Here is a 20,628-nt window from a genome sequence, read left to right on the forward strand (position 1 = left end):
CTTTGTAGATTGCAGTAATAACTTTTTTAAAGTCTTTTTAAAAGATAGACAGACATCTGCACTGTGATCTGACCTGATTTATGATCACCAAAGTAGGTCAGTGGCGTATGTGCTTGCTTTATGGAGTTTCATTTCTTGTAGATTTATTCAGACTTTTAATTTAGCACTTTGATGAGGAGACTTTTCTGGTGGTAGGGGACTAGCAATCACTACTCCTGAGTTCTATTCCAGGTCCTGTTTTGTGTCACTATCTGACCTTGGGCATGTCTCTGAACCATTCTGTATGCCTCCGAGACAATATAATATTTTTGATAATAGATAAACTCCCTTTAAGAAACTTTAAAAATAAACACTTCTTGATTCTTCTTTAGGCAGCATTCAGCCACATTCTTATTGCATGTGTGAGTGTAATCAGATTAGTACACATGACCTGTCTTTTTTGCAAGATCAGACTGTACTCTATAATTTCCCACGCCATTTTGCTATTTTAGAAGGGTCAGAAACTTTGCTAAGTGACTTGTTGACTTTTTGTTCATGCTCAGTCACACTCTGTCAACCTGCTGTCCATTTGGACTGTCTCCAGACATTGCTTTGTTTGGAATTTCCATGGCAATAGACTCCCATGTTTCAAGGCATAAATTAAGAATAACTAGTAAGAACTATGTTACATGAGAGAGTGCTTCTGTCAAGTCCCAGATATCTTCTTTGCTGCCAAGGAAAGATATGTCCGAACAAAGCAGAATTTGAGGGAAATGAGATTTTGTGCACAGTCCTTGAATAAACAATCTGCGATGGAAGGGTCTGGCAGTCATGGTAATGCTTTAGTAAAGGCTGTGTAATTTAGGATGGAAAAATACAGACAGCCCATTGGTTGGGATGTATTCAGTTACGTAGTGTTTTATTTAAATCTTTTTCTAGAAAGAGGTGGTGAAGTCTGGATGGCTTTGGAGGTTGGCAATGCCATATGGAGCCTTTCACCTGCAGATCAGTTGTTCAAATCTAGCTCAGAATAGCTAAGAAGTGAAAGCTATTACCAATTGGTGGGGGTCTAGTATGAGGTTAGAGATGAGGCAAGGTGGTGGGTTAGTATGAGGAAAACTTGCCTACCATTGCGTGTGATGTACTTCTTCTACGGAAAGGCAAAGACACTCAGTCAGACTGTCAGTCTGATTCTCTCTCTCCCCTCCCCTTTTCTGACTCCTCTGCAGCTGGGGATTTCCCTGGTGTGAAGAAATCCCCAGGTGGCATAAAGTCTGCATAGCTCTGGCAATCCCTGCCTGGCAGAACAGGACCATTACTACCAGTGTATTTTAAAGCAATCTCAGGATCCAGGCAGAGGGCTAGAGGTTTAGAGCATAGCTTAGCCACACACAAGTATCAGGTCCTGAATGTTTGATTTGTAGCGGAAGCATCACCCCTCCTTTTAATAATAATAATATAATTAAAAAAAAAAAACTTGTGAGGATAATAGGAACTTGAAACCCTCCCAAGTGCAATAAGTTCTTATGGTTGTGTGAATCATGGTATTAGAAAAATGTTTCCTTGTAAGCAGTGAAATATTTGGTAACCTGGTAACCTTTCATAACAAGAGGACTTCAGTTACTGCTCATTTACAAAAAGAAAAGGAGTACTTGTGGCACCTTAGAGACTAACCAATTTATTTGAGCATGAGCTTTCGTGAGCTACAGCTCACTTCATCAGATGTATACCGTGGAAACTGCAGCAGACTTTATATACACACAGAGAATATGAAACAATAGCTCCTCCCACCCCACTGTCCTGCTGGTAATAGCTTATCTAAAGTGATCAACAGGTGGGCCATTTCCAGCACAAATCCAGGTTTTCTCACCCTCCAACCCCCCACACAAATTCACTCTCCTGCTGGTGCTAGCCCAGACTGATAGAGCCAGAAGAGTTCCCAGAAGTTACCTACTACAGGACAGGCCTAACAAAGAAAATAACAGAACGCCACTAGCGGTCACCTTCAGCCCCCAACTAAAACCCCTCCAACGCATTATTAAGGATCTACAACCTATCCTAAAGGATGACCCAACACTCTCACAAGTCTTGGGAGACAGGCCAGTTCTTGCCTACAGACAGCCCCGCAACCTGAAGCAAATACTCACCAACAACCACATACCACACAACAGAACCACTAACCCAGGAACTTATCCTTGCAACAAAGCCCGTTGCCAGTTGTGCCCACATATCTATTCAGGGGACACCATCACAGGGCCTAATAACATCAGCCACACTATCAGAGGCTCGTTCACCTGCACATCCACCAATGTGATATATGCCATCATGTGCCAGCAGTGCCCCTCTGCCATGTACATTGGTCAAACTGGACAGTCTCTACGTAAAAGAATAAATGGACACAAATCAGATGTCAAGAATTATAACATTCATAAACCAGTCGGAGAACACTTCAATCTCTCTGGTCACGCAATCACAGACATGAAGGTCGCTATCTTAAAACAAAAAAACTTCAAATCCAGACTCCAGCGAGAAACTGCTGAATTGGAATTCATTTGCAAATTGGATACTATTAATTTAGGCTTAAATAGAGACTGGGAGTGGCTAAGTCATTATGCAAGGTAGCCTGTTTCCTCTTGTTTTTTCCTACCCCCCCCCCCCCCCCAGATGTTCTGGTTTAACTTGGATTTAAACTTGGAGAGTGGTCAGTTTAGATGAGCTATTACCAGCAGGAGAGTGAGTTTGTGTGTGTATGGGGGTGGGGGGGATGTGAGAAAACCTGGATCTATGCAGGAAATAGCCCGACTTGATTATGTAAAGAGTTGTCACTTTGGATGGGCTAGCACCAGCAGGAGAGTGAATTTGTGTGGGGGGTTGGAGGGTGAGAAAACCTGGATTTGTGCTGGAAATGGCCCACCTGTTGATCACTTTAGATAAGCTATTACCAGCAGGACAGTGGGGTGGGAGGAGGTATTGTTTCATATTCTCTGTGTGTATACAAAGTCTGCTGCAGTTTCCACGGTATACATCTGATGAAGTGAGCTGTAGCTCACGAAAGCTCATGCTCAAATAAATTGGTTAGTCTCTAAGGTGCCACAAGTACTCCTTTTCTTTTTGCGAATACAGACTAACACGGCTGTTCCTCTGAAACCTGCTCATTTACAGTGGAGTTCCTGTTGAATCGCACATTCACATCCACATTTCTGCCTGATGAGGTGGCTGAGGGGACTATTGTCAGAGTGGAAATCAAAGAAACCCAGTAATGATAAGGCAGTTACTAGAAAGTGGTGCTGGTAATTCCTCATGAGCCCTCTCCTGTCAGTTCATTTCATATTCCTCACAAACTGTAATCCTGGAGATCCAATAGTTTTCTCTTCAGGCATCCCACTTGTTAAATGTGACATGTCAATGCAATAATCTCCCTGAACTGCCAGCTATTTTCATAGATAATCCTTCACATGGCACCTAGGTATTGAGGTGGTGACTGAACTAGAAATACGTGGGATAGATAAGAATGCTGTGATTAGGTTCCAATGCCAGAGCCAGTAGACAAACGGATCTCTGGTGAACATGAAGGAGGCAATGTGGTCTTGTAATTAGAGGGGGAGACTGGGAACCAAGACTCCTGGGTTCTATTCCGTCCTCTGCCACTGACTTGAATAAATCCCTGAACCCCATGTGCCTCAATGTTTCCACTTATATAATGGGGGTAATGATTCTGACATATCTCATTGGGGTAAAAAACTTAGTTACTGGCTAAAAGCGCTATGAGACCCTCAAATGAAAGGCATGATATAAATGTGTAAAATCATTGTTAAATACCCACGATGCATTGGAAGCAATTACAGTAGAATTTGTATAATTGCTATAGACTCTGGGCACAGAAATATGTTAACAATACAATGGCTGTAGTTCATGGAGATTGAGATCCACTTATTTCTTCAATCACTTTATAGCATAAACTATTAGAACATTAAAATCAAAACAAAGAAGGTGAGTTGGACTCATTAAGCAGTACTATTAGAGCAGGGAATGCAGGGACACAGAGTGGCAACGTTATGCCAGCACTCACTGTGTATTCCTGGTGAACAACTCCAGGCTTCATGTGCCAGTTAGCCACTCGTTCCAGTTGCTGGGATATATTGCAGTTCAGCGTTCTTTAGTCATCATCTCTGTTAGCAGCCATAGTGTTTATTCCTGGGCCCCTTAAGCAGATTTCATTCTCTCCGTTAACCAGGAGGGGTGGAGCAGCCACATTGCTCTGAAAGGCCAGATGGCCATGCGAGGCAGAATGGCAGCGTGGCCTGGGTATCGAAATAGCAATGGCTCAGTGCTAACATGACCGCACAGAGCAGAAGGGCTGCACTTCTGCTGCACTGGAAGCATGTACTAAAAGTTTAGGAGAGGCTTCATGTTTATTATGCAAAAATATTGTGGGCCTTGTACCCCTTCCAATCCCTGTGATTTTGCCTTTGCTTTAATTCTCTGGTACCCTGAAACTTTCCCCCTTCTGTACTGCACTTTCGCCAGTGCATCTACCCTACCTCCTGCTCTTCTCCCTATGACTACTTTGCTGTGCTGATTGCAGTGGCATCCTCTGCTGACCATGCTGAAGGAGCACATCGAAAAGGCCACAGGTCACACTTTCAACTCTCTGCTCTGCAATCTGTACCGAAACGAGAAGGACAGTGTCGACTGGCATAGTGATGATGAGCCATCACTGGGGAGAAACCCTGTCATTGCCTCGCTCAGCCTTGGTGCCACCCGAATCTTTGAGATGAGGAAGAAACCCCCTCCTGTAAGTGTTTTCTTACTCTCCCCTTCATTCTCGTTTTCTCAGGTCTTGGGATCTAGATAGCAATGTGAGGTTCCCATCACTAGTAAAGAGCAGCTCCGGTGGATGTCCAGTACGTAAAAGACCTTTTACCACCTGCCACCCCCTGGCTCTCGTGTATGAGTGAGTAGTGAGAGAGAGGTTTCAGAGGAACAGCCGTGTTAGTCTGTAAGGACTAGGGGCGAGAAAGAGGAGAGCGATTTAATTTCTTTCTCTGTGATGCCAAACTGCCTCCTCATACCTCTCAAATTAAGCAGTGTCTGAGCCAGGCCATTACTTGGATGGGCACCTCCTTGCACTCCCCCTGATTCTGCAGGAAATGGTATTGATGATTAAGTAGGTAACACTCTCCCATCTGAGTCAAGGCTGACCCAGCTGTGTTGGGAATGCTGTGCTTTCAGAAGAGCTGACATCCTTATGAGTTGCAAAACTGAGGTCTTGACCATTTGTGGTCATAAAAGATTCTCTGGTAAAAGTAATGGATCAGTCCGGTATCCTGATCTGACTGTATTTTGACTTTGGGCAGTTACATTCTGCCACCTTCTTCTTCCCTGTCTCTCCTAAACTGTTATGTGCTATTATTGTGTAATGTTAAATTGCTTCTGCATTTGAAGTGCAATGCAGTGAAGTGATTCTGCACTGCATTCTGCAGTGGTGGGTGGAGTGCTTTTATATAGTTTGCAAGCACTTTGGGATGAAAGTGCTGTCTACATGTAAAATGTTGCTGTTGGCTTTGAATACATTGACGCAGAAAGCAATGTAGAAAACTACTAAACTATCAGGAAAAACTTCATGTAGCTGTGTGGACAATTTTGTTGCAAAAGTCAAGTTCACAACTGGATTCTGCTTGGGAGGAGTAAATTACATGAGTCACCTTTCATACTAATTTTCCCCACTCATCTCTTCCTCAGTTCAATATTTCCCTGACTGCCAAACAGGTGAGGTCACACACACCAGTACAGTGCATCAGTGGCCATATTAGTGTGTAATGTTCTGATGACAGGAAGAGTCAACAAGAGACTCCTTTGGGAAGCTTTAGTTGGTGGCAGGATTGACTAGATGCAGGGAATATTTCTTTTGTAGTGTCAGGGTTTAGTGAAGTTCACTGAAATTCAGTGTGTACTGTGCAGTTTTCCCTTAGCACTTGAAAGAAGCATCCTAAATGTACACAGCCTCTGGGCAAGCCTTCTATTCATTCTCAGCTTCTGGAAATTTGTTCACTGTGCGGAAAGGAGAGAATCCCGCCCACTCCATACAAGTTTGACTGTTGCCTTTAATTTGATAGAACAGTTTCTTATACAATGCAGTGTGCAGCAAAGTATGATTTCCTAATAAATATATCCCTGAGGGCCCACTCTTTCCTTTCCTCAATATCCCTATCCCAAGGCTCCTGAATCTTAGTTAGTAAATGAAGAGTATTCCTTTGCTTTGAAAGTGTCACATTCCTGGCAACATCAGTTGCTGGAAAAATACTGGAACTGTTTACATCTTAGAATCACAGTATCTTTCTGACACCCTCTGTTTTTTCTGCTCCTTGTCAATATGTCTCCATGAGATGTGCTATGGAGCTTTTCTGGCATGGTGATGATCTATTGGGGCCAGGGATTTTGAGTGGTATAAAGTTTGGCTGTGTTCTCAGAGAGGTTGGAGCCGGAATATAAACGTTGTAATAGGAGAGCATTCTTCTGTCTCTCTCTATTATAATATTTGTATCAGTGAATGCTAGAGTTAAGATTGCAAAGGAGTCTTCACTATAACTCCTTAGTTTCATTTAGGCATAGCTTTCCATATTTGATCTCAGCTTAAACATCTGTACTCTTGGAAAATTTCAGAGGAAATCAGTTCAGCTGGTTTGTGTATGAAACAAAGACTTTTCCATCTGTGAAAAGAAAAGTTTGGTTTACTTTTAATTTGCATTCAGTTAACTGAAAAACCGCTTGAAGGTGTAAGTCAACCTCTGCTAGAGAAGTAAAATCAAGCCAAGTTAAGAGGAGGAAGATTTGGGGGATTTTTAAAGTAAAGTGCAGTAGGAAAGTTTTCTTTTTGTTCATTTGGGGTTAAGGAGGATACCATGAATGGCATGAAGTACTGTAGACTGTTGGGCCTACTCTGCCTCTCGATAGCAGTTCTTGTGTCAGAATATGTTCTTCACGAGCAGAGGAGAATTTATTGTGGGAGGCTGCCAGGGCTGCTCCTCACCCTGATGATATTGTGCGGGTTGTGCGCCCGTGAGTGAACGCTTTTCACAAAGCGATCACTCCATATCTGACCTATCAGTCCTCATCCTCAAAGGAATCACCTGCACAACACCTTTAATAGACAAGCATGAGAACTTAAATTCCTAATTCTGCTAGACACTGAGGGTATGTCTACACTATGAAATTAGGTCGAATTTATAGAAGTCGGTTTTTTAGAAATCTGTTTTATATATTCGAGTGTGTGTGTCCCCACAGAAAATGCTCTAAGTGCATTAACTCGGCGGAGTGCTTCCACAGTACCGAGGCAAGCGTCGACTTCCGGAGTGTTGACTGTGGGTAGCTATCTCACAGTTCCCGCAGTCTCCGCTGCCCATTGGAATTCTGGGTTGAGATCCCAATGCCTCATGGGGCTAAAACATTGTCGCGGGTGGTTCTGGGTACATATCGTCAGGCCTATTATGCTATGTAATTTGCATAGTTTTTCTTGTCTGCGTAGTAAACGCTGGCATTTTTATCTGTTTGAATAATCAAAGTGGTGCTTTCTGTGCCGTCTTGGTTGCAAAGATTTGAACTGCTTTTTGCTGAAGATCCAAAGTCTGGGCCAGCTCATGCTCTGTTGAGATGGTTGCAAGGCTGACCAACCTCTCCTCTGTCATTGAGGAGTGTAGATGTGTTTTAATTAATTTCAGCTTGGAGAAGCTGGGTTCTCCACTGGCAACTGTTACAGGAAGTGTTAGAAGTATGTGCAGAGCAACAAAAGCATTTGGAAAGAGGATGGTCATCTTATTTGTGCACATATATTCCAGAATAGCCTTTGGAGTTGATCCTGCTGAAATGTATCTTGAAAGGGTTTTCAGTTCATCACCTAAATCACTTGCATCAATATTGTGCATGTCATCATGTGTCAACACTGTCTCTAGTGCCCTGCATTGCTGGTGTAGGCCTTCTTCAGGTATAGTAAGGAGTTTTGGAATATCATACAACATCTCAAATATACTGCTTTGTTCCTTGAGCTGCATGAAACATTCTTCAACTGACTGTATTGCACAATCTAGCACCTGGTTAAAGAATTCAACTTTGAATTGTTGTTTGGGGTCTCTTATGGGATTATCCCATGCCTCGTAATCAGAATGTTGTCGTCTTCGGTGACTCTTGTATTCTTGAATGGGTGGGAAAATAGCTTCAGTGCGAAGTTCCTCTGCCAACTTCTGTGTACTCTTCAGAACATTTTGAAATCCCTCATCTGACCGTTATGACTTTACTTTGTCCAGTTCTGCCATTGCTCCAGATATATCAAGGTTAACACCTTGGAGTCTCTTGCTTACAACATTTATTTCAAACAGTATGTCATGCCATAACACTAAGCCACACAGAAATTTGAAGTTATGTACGTTTCTGGTGATTCCATTTCCGTCTGCCACTGTTCTCCCATGAACAGTTCCTGTCATAGCATTATCCTCCATAATGGCAACTGTGGCATCATCTATCTTCCCAATTTGGTTTTTGATAGGCTTTATCGCCTGCACTTGACTTTCCCATCATGTGGCACTCAGTGGTTTCAGTGTCAGAGAGGATGTTCCCAGATGTTGCTTCAAAATTTGCCATCAGTGAGTTGATGCAGAGAAAAATACATAGAAGCTTTGAATTACATTAAAAAATTCATCAGCCTCACTAGAAGCTGATGCTGCGTCACTGACTACCAAGTTCAATGAATGAGAACTGCATGGGACAAAAAAAAGCTTGAGGGTTTAACTCTCGGATCCGTGTCTGCACTCCTCTGTTCTTTCCTCTCATGTTGGCATCATTATCGTAGCCCTGATCTCTTGTGTCAGCTATCGCAATTCTCGTATCTTCCATCTTTTTAAGAAGCACATTTGTCATCCCAGCTCCTGTAGTATCATCAACGTCAATACATTCTAGAAAATGCTTTCTGACATTGCAGGGACATTTTCACTAGGTTCTGTTGTTGTTACAAAACACACCATTAAAGTCATTTGTTCCATATGGCTGATATCAGGTGTGCAGTCCAGAATAACAGAGTAACATCTTGCTGACTTCAGATCTGCCACAATCTTCTGTTTGACTTTTGTTGCCAGTAACTGTATGATCTCATTTTTAATTGTTTTTCCAAGGTAGTGGTGTGTGTACATTTCTTGGGTGGTGACTCTTCTTAGATGCTCTTGGAGTACTGCATCAAACTCAGCCATCAGCTCCACAATTTTAAGGAAGTTTCCATTGTTTAGCACATACAGCTGATCTGAAGTGCCATGCAGTGCTAGGTGTTGAGTAGCAAGCATTCTCACAATGGCAATGAGCCTTTTCAGAACATTTTGTCAGTAAAGAGACTGATGCAATCTTCTCTTGATGCTGATCATCTATGATGACCTTTAACCTTAGTCTCATTTCAAGCTCTTTCCACCTATGGAATGCTCTCTGGTGATTTGCTGCCTTCTCATTGCATGCCAGATTTCTCCAGTCCTTTGTTCCTGTAGAACCCAATGTGGCTGGAACATTATACTGGAAGAGTTTGCAACAAAAACAGTATGCAGCATTCTGGGTTTTTGAGTACATAAGCCATGGCTTCTCCACTTTGCTACCATTGGGGATTTCACGCCAGTAATGTGTTGGATGGAAACTTCTATCTTCATTGTCTTTGAAGAACATGAAGTTTTTTTACTTGCTGTAGTCCATGCATTACAAGGAAGTCCCTCAGGCTACTGCTCAAGTGGGTCCACAGTCCTGGATCATCTAGACTTAAGGAACTAAACTCAGCAGCAGCTGTTTCTTGCACCTCCACCACACGTTTCTTTGATCTACACTTTTCTTCAGGAATGTGCATGGTTACATCCATTTGAGATGGAGATATGGATGCTGCAGTAGCTGCCAGGTCACCTGCACTCTTACTGACTGGAAGATCAGGCATCTCCTCACCATTCACATCCTCACTGGGGCCGGAAGGCTCACCGTGAACATTTGTGTCTATGTATCGCAGGAAAGTTCCTTCCTGCTTAGATAGAAAACCTTCCTTTGCTTTCTTTCTTTCTTCTGAATGCTGCCCCAGAAGGGCGTTTTCTTTCGTTCATGACTGCTGTTCTGTGCCAGCTATAGTGGCTCTCAACACTCAGTTGAAGGGGACAAATAAGCAGGCTGGTAGCAGGGCCTGAGTGAGGGAAGATATCAGCATCTTAAGAGCGTAACTGGCTCCTACTACTTCAGTTGACTGGCTGTTCTCCTCAAGTGGGTTCAGGGAAGCAACAGGAAACAGGAAGCTCCCTGGGAAGCTGGTGTTAATCAGTCCAGGCTCCTGGGGGTGCTAGAGAGATACATAAGAGGATCCTCCTCCTCTCTCTCCCTGCAGCTCCTGCTGCTTTCTGTTATTCCCGCTCACCTTTTCTCCTGCCTGCCTGTTATGTCTCTTGTGCCCTCCTTCCTCCAGCTCAGCACTCCACCATCTCTGTGCATCCAGAACAGAGAGAATACATATGTACCAGCAGCAGACACAATTTTCTACACTCTGGGTCCTAGTGGCACACACACACACACCCCCCCCCCGCCCCCAGTCTGGCACTTGAGGCATCCACCTCAGTTCGCCTCATGGTAAGGCCAGCCCTGAACTCCAGTGTGTTCCACGTGAGCGTTTATCTCTGGCGGAAAACTGGCATGGTCAGCTGGGAAGATGGTATGTGAACAGTCCACGCTGTGTAAACAAAAAGAGGAATTTCAAAAATTCCCAGGCCTTTAAGTGGGGGAGAGAGGCATGCCTGTGTACCTGCAGGGCAGCGGAGTTCAAACTGCTGACCAGAGCGGTCATGATGGGCATTGTGGGACATCTCCTGTTAGGGCGACAAAAGCAAGCACATTATATGCGCTGGGGGGGCATCGCAAAAAGCTCTGTGTCGCTCATCAAGGTGTTTTATTTTGTCAGCGTAGCAGGGGAGTTAAATCAGCGGAGGAGCATTGTTGTGTGTACATCTCCACTGCTTTATCGATGAAAGCTGATTCTTGTCAACAAAACTGTGTAGTGTAGTCAAGGCCTAAAAATCATGGTCTCAAAAGGGCAACTGGTTTTATGGCTCACAACAATTGATACTATTGCTAACCCTTCTTTGTGTATGACTGCAAAAGTGTTAATTGCCCACTTCATTTTAAGTGATTTCTTACAACCTGTGTTAACCCCTTATGCTTAACAATCGGTCCCACCTTGTGTTTCATTGTGACATTCTAGTTACTTTGTCCAGACCTGAAGAAGAGCTTTGTGAAGATTGAAAGTTTTTCTTCTACCAACAGAAGTTGGTCCAATAAAAGATAGTACCTCACCTACCTTGTCTCTTCCATTAAAATGGCAGCCTCATCCGGTATGATAACATCTACTATAGGGGAGAAATAGACCTGTTCAAAGAGTTAAGGTGTTTGAGAACTAAAATTATTCATTATATAGGTATAATATTTGTTTACAACATATGTCTGTTGTTTTATATGGTCTAAGACAGGTGACACCTCTTAAAATTATTTCTCTAGTTCTATTTTGCATTTAATGGAGATGTCTCTTGGAGGCTCTTGGGTTGGCTAAAAAGGAAGTACTGAATAGAATGTTGTAAAGTGTAATCCCCGGACCCAAGATAACCTTTGAATGAGTTTCTGTAAACAGTATTGTGTGTCTGAATGGTAATCAAGTTTAACATCTTTTCAGCACATGATACATGTTCTTTTCAAATTCTAAAAGCTGTGGTATTTTGACTGGCTTTGCAATTTCCCTTTTGAGCTTCCTCTGACGCCAGAAGCTCAGTCAAGCAAGAATTGCAGGAGTCTCTGGTGGAAATTATAGCCTTTCAAAATGTACCATCAAGACGTGATTGTCATATTTTAATGTGCTCTCCCTATTTTCTTGAAAAGATATAAACTTGACTTTAGGCATTTGGAGTCTGATTGCTGCTCTGAACAAAAAAAAATTCCAGGTCAGTTTAGGAAGGGGAAGGAGAATTCAGATTAATAGTTGTCACAGGCTTTCAAGCTATCTAGTTTATCATCTGCTAGTATTAGAACTTCAGGTTATCCAGAGTTAATCCTGAAGCCCTTCTGAAGGGTGGATAGATAAATAAATAAATCACTTCCCTCCAAAAATCAAATACCCAAGTGTTCTGTAGGTGCTTGTATTTTTGAGCTGAGAGCCTACTGAAGGGGTAATAGGAGATTCTGGTAATTTATTATTTGGTTCAGGGATTTCAAAGGCTAATGTGCTTCTTTATATTTTGCCTCCTGGTGCTGCCTCCGAAGTAGGGCAGTCAGAATGAAAGGCATTACAGATGTTAACCCTGATGTCCTGGTTAGATTGGAACTTAAATTATTATATTCTGCCAACCGGAAATTCCACCTGCATTTTCAGTTGGATACATGATTAGTCTCCTTCATGCTTTAACTCATGTAATGTTTCTGTGCTTAGGGAAACCACTACTGGATTTCATAAGAACATAAAAATGGCCATACTGGATCAGACCAATGGTCCATCTAGCCCAGTATCCTGTCTTTCGATAGTGGCCAATGCCAGGTGCTACAGAGGGAATGAACAGAACAGGTAATCATCATGTGATCCATCCGCTGTCACCGATTCACAGCTTCTGGCAAACAGAGGCTAGGAACACATCAGAGCATGGCTTTGTATCCCTCCCATCCTGGCTAATAGCCATTCATAATAGCCTATGCTCTATGAACTTATCTAGTTCTTTTTTGAACTCCGTAATAGCCTTGGACTTCACAGCTTCCCTTGGCAATGAGTTCCACGGGTTGACTGTGTTGTGTGTGTGTGAAGAAATACTTCCTTTTGTTTGTTTTAAACCTGCTGCCTATTAATTTCATTTGGTGACCCCTAGTTCTTGTGTTATGAGAAGAGTAAATAACACTTCCTTATTTACTTTCTCCAAACCAATCATGATTTTATAGATCTGTATCCTATCCCCTCTTTACTAATCTTTTTCCAAGCTGAAAAGTCCAAATCTTATTAATCTCTCCTCATATGGCAGCCATTTCATACCCCTAAACCATTTTTGTTGCCCTTTTCTGTACCTTTTCCAATTCCCATATCTTTCTGGAGGTGGGGCAACCAGATCTGCACGCATAATTCAAGATGTGGGCGTGCCATGGATTTATATAGAGGCAATATGATATTTTCTGTCTTATTAGCTATCCCTTTCCTAATGATTCCAAACATTCTGTTAGCTTTTTTGACTGCCGCTGCACATTGAGTAGGTATTTTCAGAGAACTATTCACTATGACTCCAAGATTTTGTTCTTGAGGGGTAACAGCTAAATTAGACCCCATCATTTTATATGTATAGTTGCGATAACTTTGTGCATTACTTTGCATTTATCAACATTGAATTTCATCTGCCATTTTGTTGCCCATTCACCCAGTTTTGTGCAGTCCCTTTGTAATTCTTCACAGTCTGCTTTGGACTTAACTATCTTGATATAAGATACTAGTGTTATATCATCTGCAAATGTTGTCACTTCTGAGGTGGCTTCATTTCACTTTTGGGTGATGTAATCTTTGTGTACTCTGTATAAATGGGGATGAACGGTGCCATGTAAATACAGTATGATACATGGCATATTAAGGTAGAGACTTGCCTTGATTCAGGAAAAAATGAAAGCAGCCTCTCTCTGTTGCGCGCGCACACACAACGTGAGGGCTTCAAAACAGTTTAAGCTACTGAGGTGGTAAAATAGTGCTGCTGAAAGGAGCTAGATTGCTGGCCCAAGTTTTCATCCACTCAACAGATACAGCATAATTAGTAGCAGTGCAAGTGTTTCCCATGCTGCTGCTCCAATGTGTCTCAAATTATTAGGAGGTAGTGGCTTAGCCTCTGATGCATACAGTCTTTGCCTCTCTTCTGAGACAGCTGTCAAGGATACCAATGGTTTTAAAAGTGATTTATTGTGAAGTTGACATTTGCCAGCTACAAACTGGGACCCTTCAGTTCATTTCATATAGGCCACTGAAGAACTGTCACATGGTGACGTGTTCCTAGAGTCATAGAGTTTTATGGCCAAAAGGCACTACCAACTCATATAGTCTTATCACTTGTATATCACAGGCCACCAACACCACTCAGAACCCGCACGCTAAAGTCAGCAACTGCAAATAATCAAAGTATAATAGTCCACAGGCAACTAGACTGCTTTGAGCCGTAGGCAGACAATTTTAGGGACCAAGGCACCCCAGTGCCCAAGGTCCCAGCAATGGCAAGGAAGTAACTGAGAGAGAATCCTGGCAAATGACCTGTAACCATATGCTACATAGGAAGGTGAAAACCCCCACAAGGTCACTGCCAATCTGACTGGGGGAGAATTCCTTCCTGAGTCTAAGGGAGGCTGAGTCTTGCCCTTTACCCTCACAAGTGACACCATCATACAATTGCACTTATAAACTGATCCAGCTCTCTTAAAATTAATTAAGTTGTTTGACCCCAGAACTCCTATTGGGAGGGTGTTCCACAACCTCACCCCTCTGATGGTTAGAAATCTTCTAATTTCCAGCCTGAATTTTTTCATGGACAGTTTATATCCATTTGTTCTTGTGCCAATGTTCTCCTTTAGCTTAAATAGCCCCGGTATATTTATAGAGAGTAAACATATCCCCACTCAGTCTTCTTTCTGCTAGACTAAACAAGCTAAGTCTTCCCTCATAAGATAGGCCCTCCATTCCCCTGATCATCTTAGTAGCTCTTCTCTGCATCTGTTCAGTCTGAATTCATCTTTTTTTTAGCATGGGTGATTAGAATTGTACACACTATTCCAGATGAGGTCTTACCTTGTGCCCTGTACAATGGCATTAATACTTCTCTATCTATACTGTTAGTGCCTTGCCTGATACTTCCTAGGATCACATATGCCTTTTTCACAGTTACATCACGCTGGTGGCTCATTATCCTGAGATCAGCACACATACCCAGGTCTCTCTCCTCCTGTCATTTCCAGCCCTTAGCTTGTAGCAAATTCTTATTATATCCTATGTACGTGACCATGAACTACGTACTCTTGAATTACATGCTGTTTCTGTACTCCAGTCTTAAGTATTTCGATCCTCCTCTGTATTGATGATTCATCCCAACTTGGTAGTATCAGCAAATTTCATTAGCGCACGCCAACTTTTTGTGCCAAGGTCATTAATAAAGATACTGGATAAGATTGGTCCCAAGACTAATCCTTGAGGAATTCCAATAGTAATTTCTTTCTAGTCCAGTAGTTCCCCTTTCAGCACTACTCATTGCCTTTTGCTCTTTAGCTGTTTCCTTATCCACATTACATTTCTTATACTGAGTACCATCTTCCCTAATGTAACTAATGGTTTCCCATGTGGTACCGTGTCAAACGCATTATTGAAGTTCGGGTACAGTAAATCTTGCCTTATCTAAAAAAAATTATTTTCTCAAAGAAGGAACTAGTTAATGTGGCATGATCTATCTTTGATAAATGCATGTTGCATTACATCCCCTTTACCACTTACCTCCATGAATTATTATTCTTTCCTTCACAATTTATTTTTCTCTCTGACAAGAAATTAAAAGTAGAATAGATGCAAGTAACATTATTTGTTTGTTTCCCTCACTTGCTGGAGGGCAAACGAGTTTGCCCAGTTCTGGCTCTTCCTCCAATGAAAGCTGTACTGCGTGAACAGTGTCAGTTATGTAATAGACTGAATAGGAATTAGAGAGACATGGATAGCCTGTTTGATTTCCTCTAATACAAGAGCGAACCCTGTGGGGAGGGAAGAATATCTCATTCAGATTCTCCCCAGTATTCATAAAAAAAACAACAACCCACAGTGTGCATTTCAGAAGCAAATTTCCCATCAGGACTGTTAAGGGGACTTGGCATGGAAATTTAGCATCATACCAAAAACAAATTTTGTTTTAACCCTGACTACGTTTTCAAGATCTTTTTAAAAAATTCTCTGTGTTGCTTTCCATTGGTTTAGAAATGGGACCGTTTAGTGGCTTTGTGTGTGATGCTTTGTCTCTGCCTTGAAGCTTGTGTGTCCTGCTTGGCAATATGAAGACCATTGTGAAGTGAACTAGCCACTTTTGTCTTCTAGTTGTAGGTCCAATATTTTGAAGAAACCTCCCTTGCCACTGTCCTTCTTTTCTTCTATCGCAGTTTCTCCCTGCACAGAGACAGCAAGTGAGTGCTTTGTTTTGGAATCAGTGCCCATCCTGTGATTTAAGCCTGCACATCCGGCTGCATAAATTAATGTGTTCAGCTCACTCCTCATACCAAACACATAACCTCTTCAGTCCCTGCTTTTTGTATTGCTTGATTGTACCTCTCTGGGACGAATGTTTCCTGAATGTCTTGTTTGGATGGGTCTTTCTGAGACATGCTTATCCAATCAACCTCCCCCTGAACTTGATCATAGATCTTAATGAAAAGGGTTAAAGGACTTCCTGAAGGGTGTTTCACTGAAGGTTTACCAGGCTCCCCCACCTCCTCTGAGCTGTCTTGTTGCAGAGAGACTTTAGTGTGCTGTAAGGATTATTTTTGTGCAGTTACCCTGCTAACTGCAGTATGAGCTGTGAAGGGAACTACAAAAGCCAGTTGGCAGACTATTTCTCAGTCTGTAACCAAGGAAACTGATGGCTGGGGTGTGCGTGGTGTGTGCGTATGTTAGATAATTGCAGAACGTTCGTGATGTTCTGAAAGTGTTGATACCAAAACCTTGTTTTTATAGCAAACAACCTTTGAGTGACATATTAAAGCGAGGTCCTTCCCATATATGTGTGAGTAGTGTCCTGACAAAAAATAGAAGATCTCATAGTTCTCTTTGGAAAGAGCAGAGGAATTAACCCCTGGTGTCCTGACTACCACAGACTGGTGTAATAGCAGAAGGCGCCTGGAACTGTCTGAGTAGAGTCAGAGAGAAAATAAATGTCATTGACAGTGGGGAAAATAAATTTTTCAGATGGCACTGGAAAGGGGATAGTCAGTATAGAGGAGAGATGCAGGAAATGAGTTCCAAGATGCCAAGAGCTGCAGAGGAAAAGGCTTCTTGCGCCAGTGTTACCAAGACTTAGGACAGAGAGGAGGTTGTGGCAACTGGGGAAAGGAGAAAGGAAGAGAGAAGCCTACCTCGAGGGATGATACTTGGTTGTGGGCATACTAGACATGACTAGATAGGCAGTCTGTGAGGTCAGCTGGAGAATGACTACTGTGATAGACCCAGGCCAGTTGGGTACAGCAGAGTAGTAGAAGGCAGATTATACTTGCCACTGGATAAGCAGTTTTCTGTTCCCTGACTTACCAGAGCAGGGACTGTTCCAGGCTAGGGTGGACACATGACTCCAATTAGCCTGCAAAGAGTCAGTTGAAGCTGTTAGACTAATGAGAACACCCGACTCCAATTAATCTGCAAAGAGTCAGATGAGACCATTAGCTAATGTGAACACCTGACTCTAATTAAGGCCCATCTGATACTATAAAAGGGATCACTCTGATCAGGCCAAGGAGAGCCAGGGAGCCAGAAGAGAGGAAGTGCGGCTGAAGGGCTGGGTAGTGAAAACACCCTCAAGCCACTGGAAGGGAGCCCTAAAGTAAGGGTGAAGAAGGTGTTAAGAGAGAGAAACAGTAGAGCTGTGGGGAAGTGGCCCAGGGAAATGTAGCAAATCTGGCAGTGAAAGGTTGGCTGCCATGAGTTGCTGCCATTAGGGTCCCTGGGCCGGAACCCGGAGTAGAGGGTGGGCCAGTTCCCCCCAACCCACCACGACAGAAACACCTCCTGAGAGGGGAAGACAGGCCCCTGTCAGGACAGGAGGCTAAACTGTTTGGGAATAAGCCCTTAGGGACAACAGAGACTGTGGAAGTTCTCTCACCAACCTCCTTGCTGGCTTATGATGAAAAGGGCTCAGTAGACTATAACCCTGGCCCTAGAGAGAGAGGGGCTACATGGAGGGTCACAGTGAGCCTCTGAGGCTAGCATAAATCGCCTGGAAGCGCGGGACCCATGGGGACAAGGTCGGAGCTCTGCCGCACTATGAAGACATTGTTTTTAAATGTAGGTTGTTTTAACTGTATCCTGAAGAAAATGGGACACCAGTGGGGTTTTGTGAGAATGGGGTGATGTGACTGTATGTGTGAGAGGGCAAACAACAGTATTCTGCAGGAGGCTGTAGAGAAGAAAACTCCAATAGTTAAGGCAATGAGGAGTTCAGCAGACATGGTGTTGAGGCAATGGAGTACCTGGGCAGTATTGCAGAGTTGATGATAGATCAACAAACTTGAGTGTAGAAGTAAAGTCAAAGGTCAAGGTTGATGCCAAAACTCTTGACAGTGGAGCCAAATAGGAGATCTGGGTTGAGACTTAAAAATAGAGGAATTGGAGATGTTTGAGAAACCATAACCTCCTGCAAAATAAGTAAGGCTACGATTCTGTCAAAGGCTACAATTCTGTCACGGAGGTTATGGATTCCGTGATTTTCCAGGACCTCTGGAACTACTTCTGGGGCAGGGCTGAAGCAGCTGCCAGCCCCAGGATGACCAGAACTGCAGTCCTCGGCCGCTGGAGCAGCAGCTGGGGTTGGGTCAGCCCCACTAAGGCTGGAGCAGCAGCAGTCAGCCCCTGTCTCAGGAGCAGCTGCAAGCCCCTGCATTGCTCTGTTTGCTCCCTTGCCCTCTGCCCCCAGGGTATTTTTGTTAAAAATCAGGGATAGGTCGTGGGCTTCTGTGAATTTTTGTTTATTGCCCATGACCTGTCCCTGACTTTTACTAAAAATACCCATGACAGAATCTTTACCTTAGTTATGGTTAGAGGAGGAGATGGGGAGTCAGGACTCCTGGGTTCTGTTTCTGGCTCTACAACTGATGCTGGTCTTGGGCAAATCACTGCACCACTTTGTGTTTCCCTTTCACCGGTTGTAAAATAGGAATAGTAGCCCTGACCTCTCTTAGGTGCCATGTTATCCTCAGACGAAAAAACAAGCAGAATATGAATAAGTATTTGTATCTGATTTTCAGTATATGCCCTGTTCATGAGTGACAGAGAAAACTGTGTTTGAGAACAAGCATATGCAAAAAAGAGTGTAGAGCACAAGTAAAACAAAGTAGCAAGGATCTCACAGAATTCCCTAAGAGGACAAGAGCTACTATGTAACCGACAAGGCTGAGTTTTATGAGATTGAGAGAGATTCGCATAAGCATGGATCACTCAACATAAATACCAGAAATGGAGATTTCAGAAAGTTAATTCAATTTTCTAGACATTTCTGGAATCTTTCCCAATAAGCAGCTCAGTTTCGTTATTATAAAGCCCTTCTCCACTCACTGAGTGCAATCAAGAAGGTGGTGGAGGTTTTGGTTGTTCGCTTTTTGGATGGCATGTTAAGTGACTGGTTCCCAGAGCTGCATTCTCAGTCTGGGATTTTGAATCCTGTGTCCGTTGCTTGAAGACGCAGTAACTGTTTTCACAGAGCTGAAGGAAATTTGGCAAAGGTGTTACTGTGTCAGAGCCAAACCTTATTTTCCAAAATAAATGTTGCCTCTGTCCTTGCCCAACCCTGGCCCCAGAGCACGTACAGAGCCCAGCTGTCTGCACCATATATCTAATTCTCTATGCTGCAGCCTGTTTTCTTCTTCTTTTCTATTAACCACTTTGTCTTCTGCCAAATATTCTGGGCACTTCCTAGCATCACGTTGGTTTTGAATGCAAGGTTAATTGGTCATTGACAGCTAAGCACATGACATGAAAGGCCAGCAGCATATGGAAAACTGAGCAAGCTCAGTTCTTCTGACATTCCTTGTTAGTGCAATGCTTTTCCGCATACTAGCTACAGTACATGGTTGCGGCAGTCTGAGATTCTGGGCTGCACGGCTACCCTGTTACCATCATGCTGCCTACTTTTTTTTTTTTTGTGGGAGAGGTTCCCATTGTAAATTCTTCCTTTCCCTTGCAACACAAAACATTTCCATTTCATGCTGGGCCTACCTCCTGCCACTGTCCTGACTAACTTATAGGAAAACATCAAGAACAATGGTATACAGGTGACTTTACAATCTGGAGAGCTATATTGTGGCGCACCTGTGTGATGGGGAAGAGGGATCCATAAAAGAGAGAATTTCTTCTGTAAGGCTGAGTATTCCCTGTCCACAGACCTTTAGAAGCCCTGAGTTAGTGTCCTTGCATGTGTTCAGTCCCTTGCTGAGTTGTACCAATGGGACTGTGGCTTCTATAAAATAGCACTGGTGACTCTACTATAGGGAATAATGCCACACTGTCCCTAGGTGTACATTAAGATTTAATAGATCTTTTCTTTCTCTAACTTCTCTGATTCTGTGAAATTGTTTTTAGGAACAAGTCCAAGGTCATGAGGTCTAAGAATGTGCTTTTAAGCTTTACATTTACTGCTTCCTACCAGCTAAGCCAGCAGCCTTCCTAATTCTTAACTCTATCTAGTTAAAGAAGAACTTGAAACAATTTTACCTGTTTGGCTGGGGCAGTATTAAACCCAGGCTTTTATTGAGTGTACAGCTGAAAACTATTAGAGCAGTTAATCTCAATGCACCAAAATGTAGGCCAGTTCCTTTTGCAGGCCTGCATTTCAGTGGCTACTCCTTTTGTAAGAGTATGTCTGTGCT

General features: G+C 43.0%; 1 protein-coding gene across 7 annotated transcripts in view; it reads left to right on the forward strand.

Annotated features, from left to right (window-relative positions):
- Positions 1-20,628, forward strand: part of ALKBH3 (alkB homolog 3, alpha-ketoglutarate dependent dioxygenase) — a 72,123-nt gene that overhangs the window by 18,470 nt on the left and 33,025 nt on the right. For all 7 annotated transcript variants that reach the window (XM_048854362.2, XM_048854360.2, XM_075129534.1 and 4 more), the window contains one exon: positions 4,565-4,774. In XM_048854362.2, coding sequence (XP_048710319.2) covers positions 4,565-4,774 — 210 coding nt within the window. The remainder of the gene's footprint in view (positions 1-4,564; positions 4,775-20,628) is intronic.

Source organism: Caretta caretta, chromosome 6 (genome assembly GCF_965140235.1).
Source record: "Caretta caretta isolate rCarCar2 chromosome 6, rCarCar1.hap1, whole genome shotgun sequence".
Classification (NCBI taxonomy): domain Eukaryota; kingdom Metazoa; phylum Chordata; order Testudines; family Cheloniidae; genus Caretta; species Caretta caretta.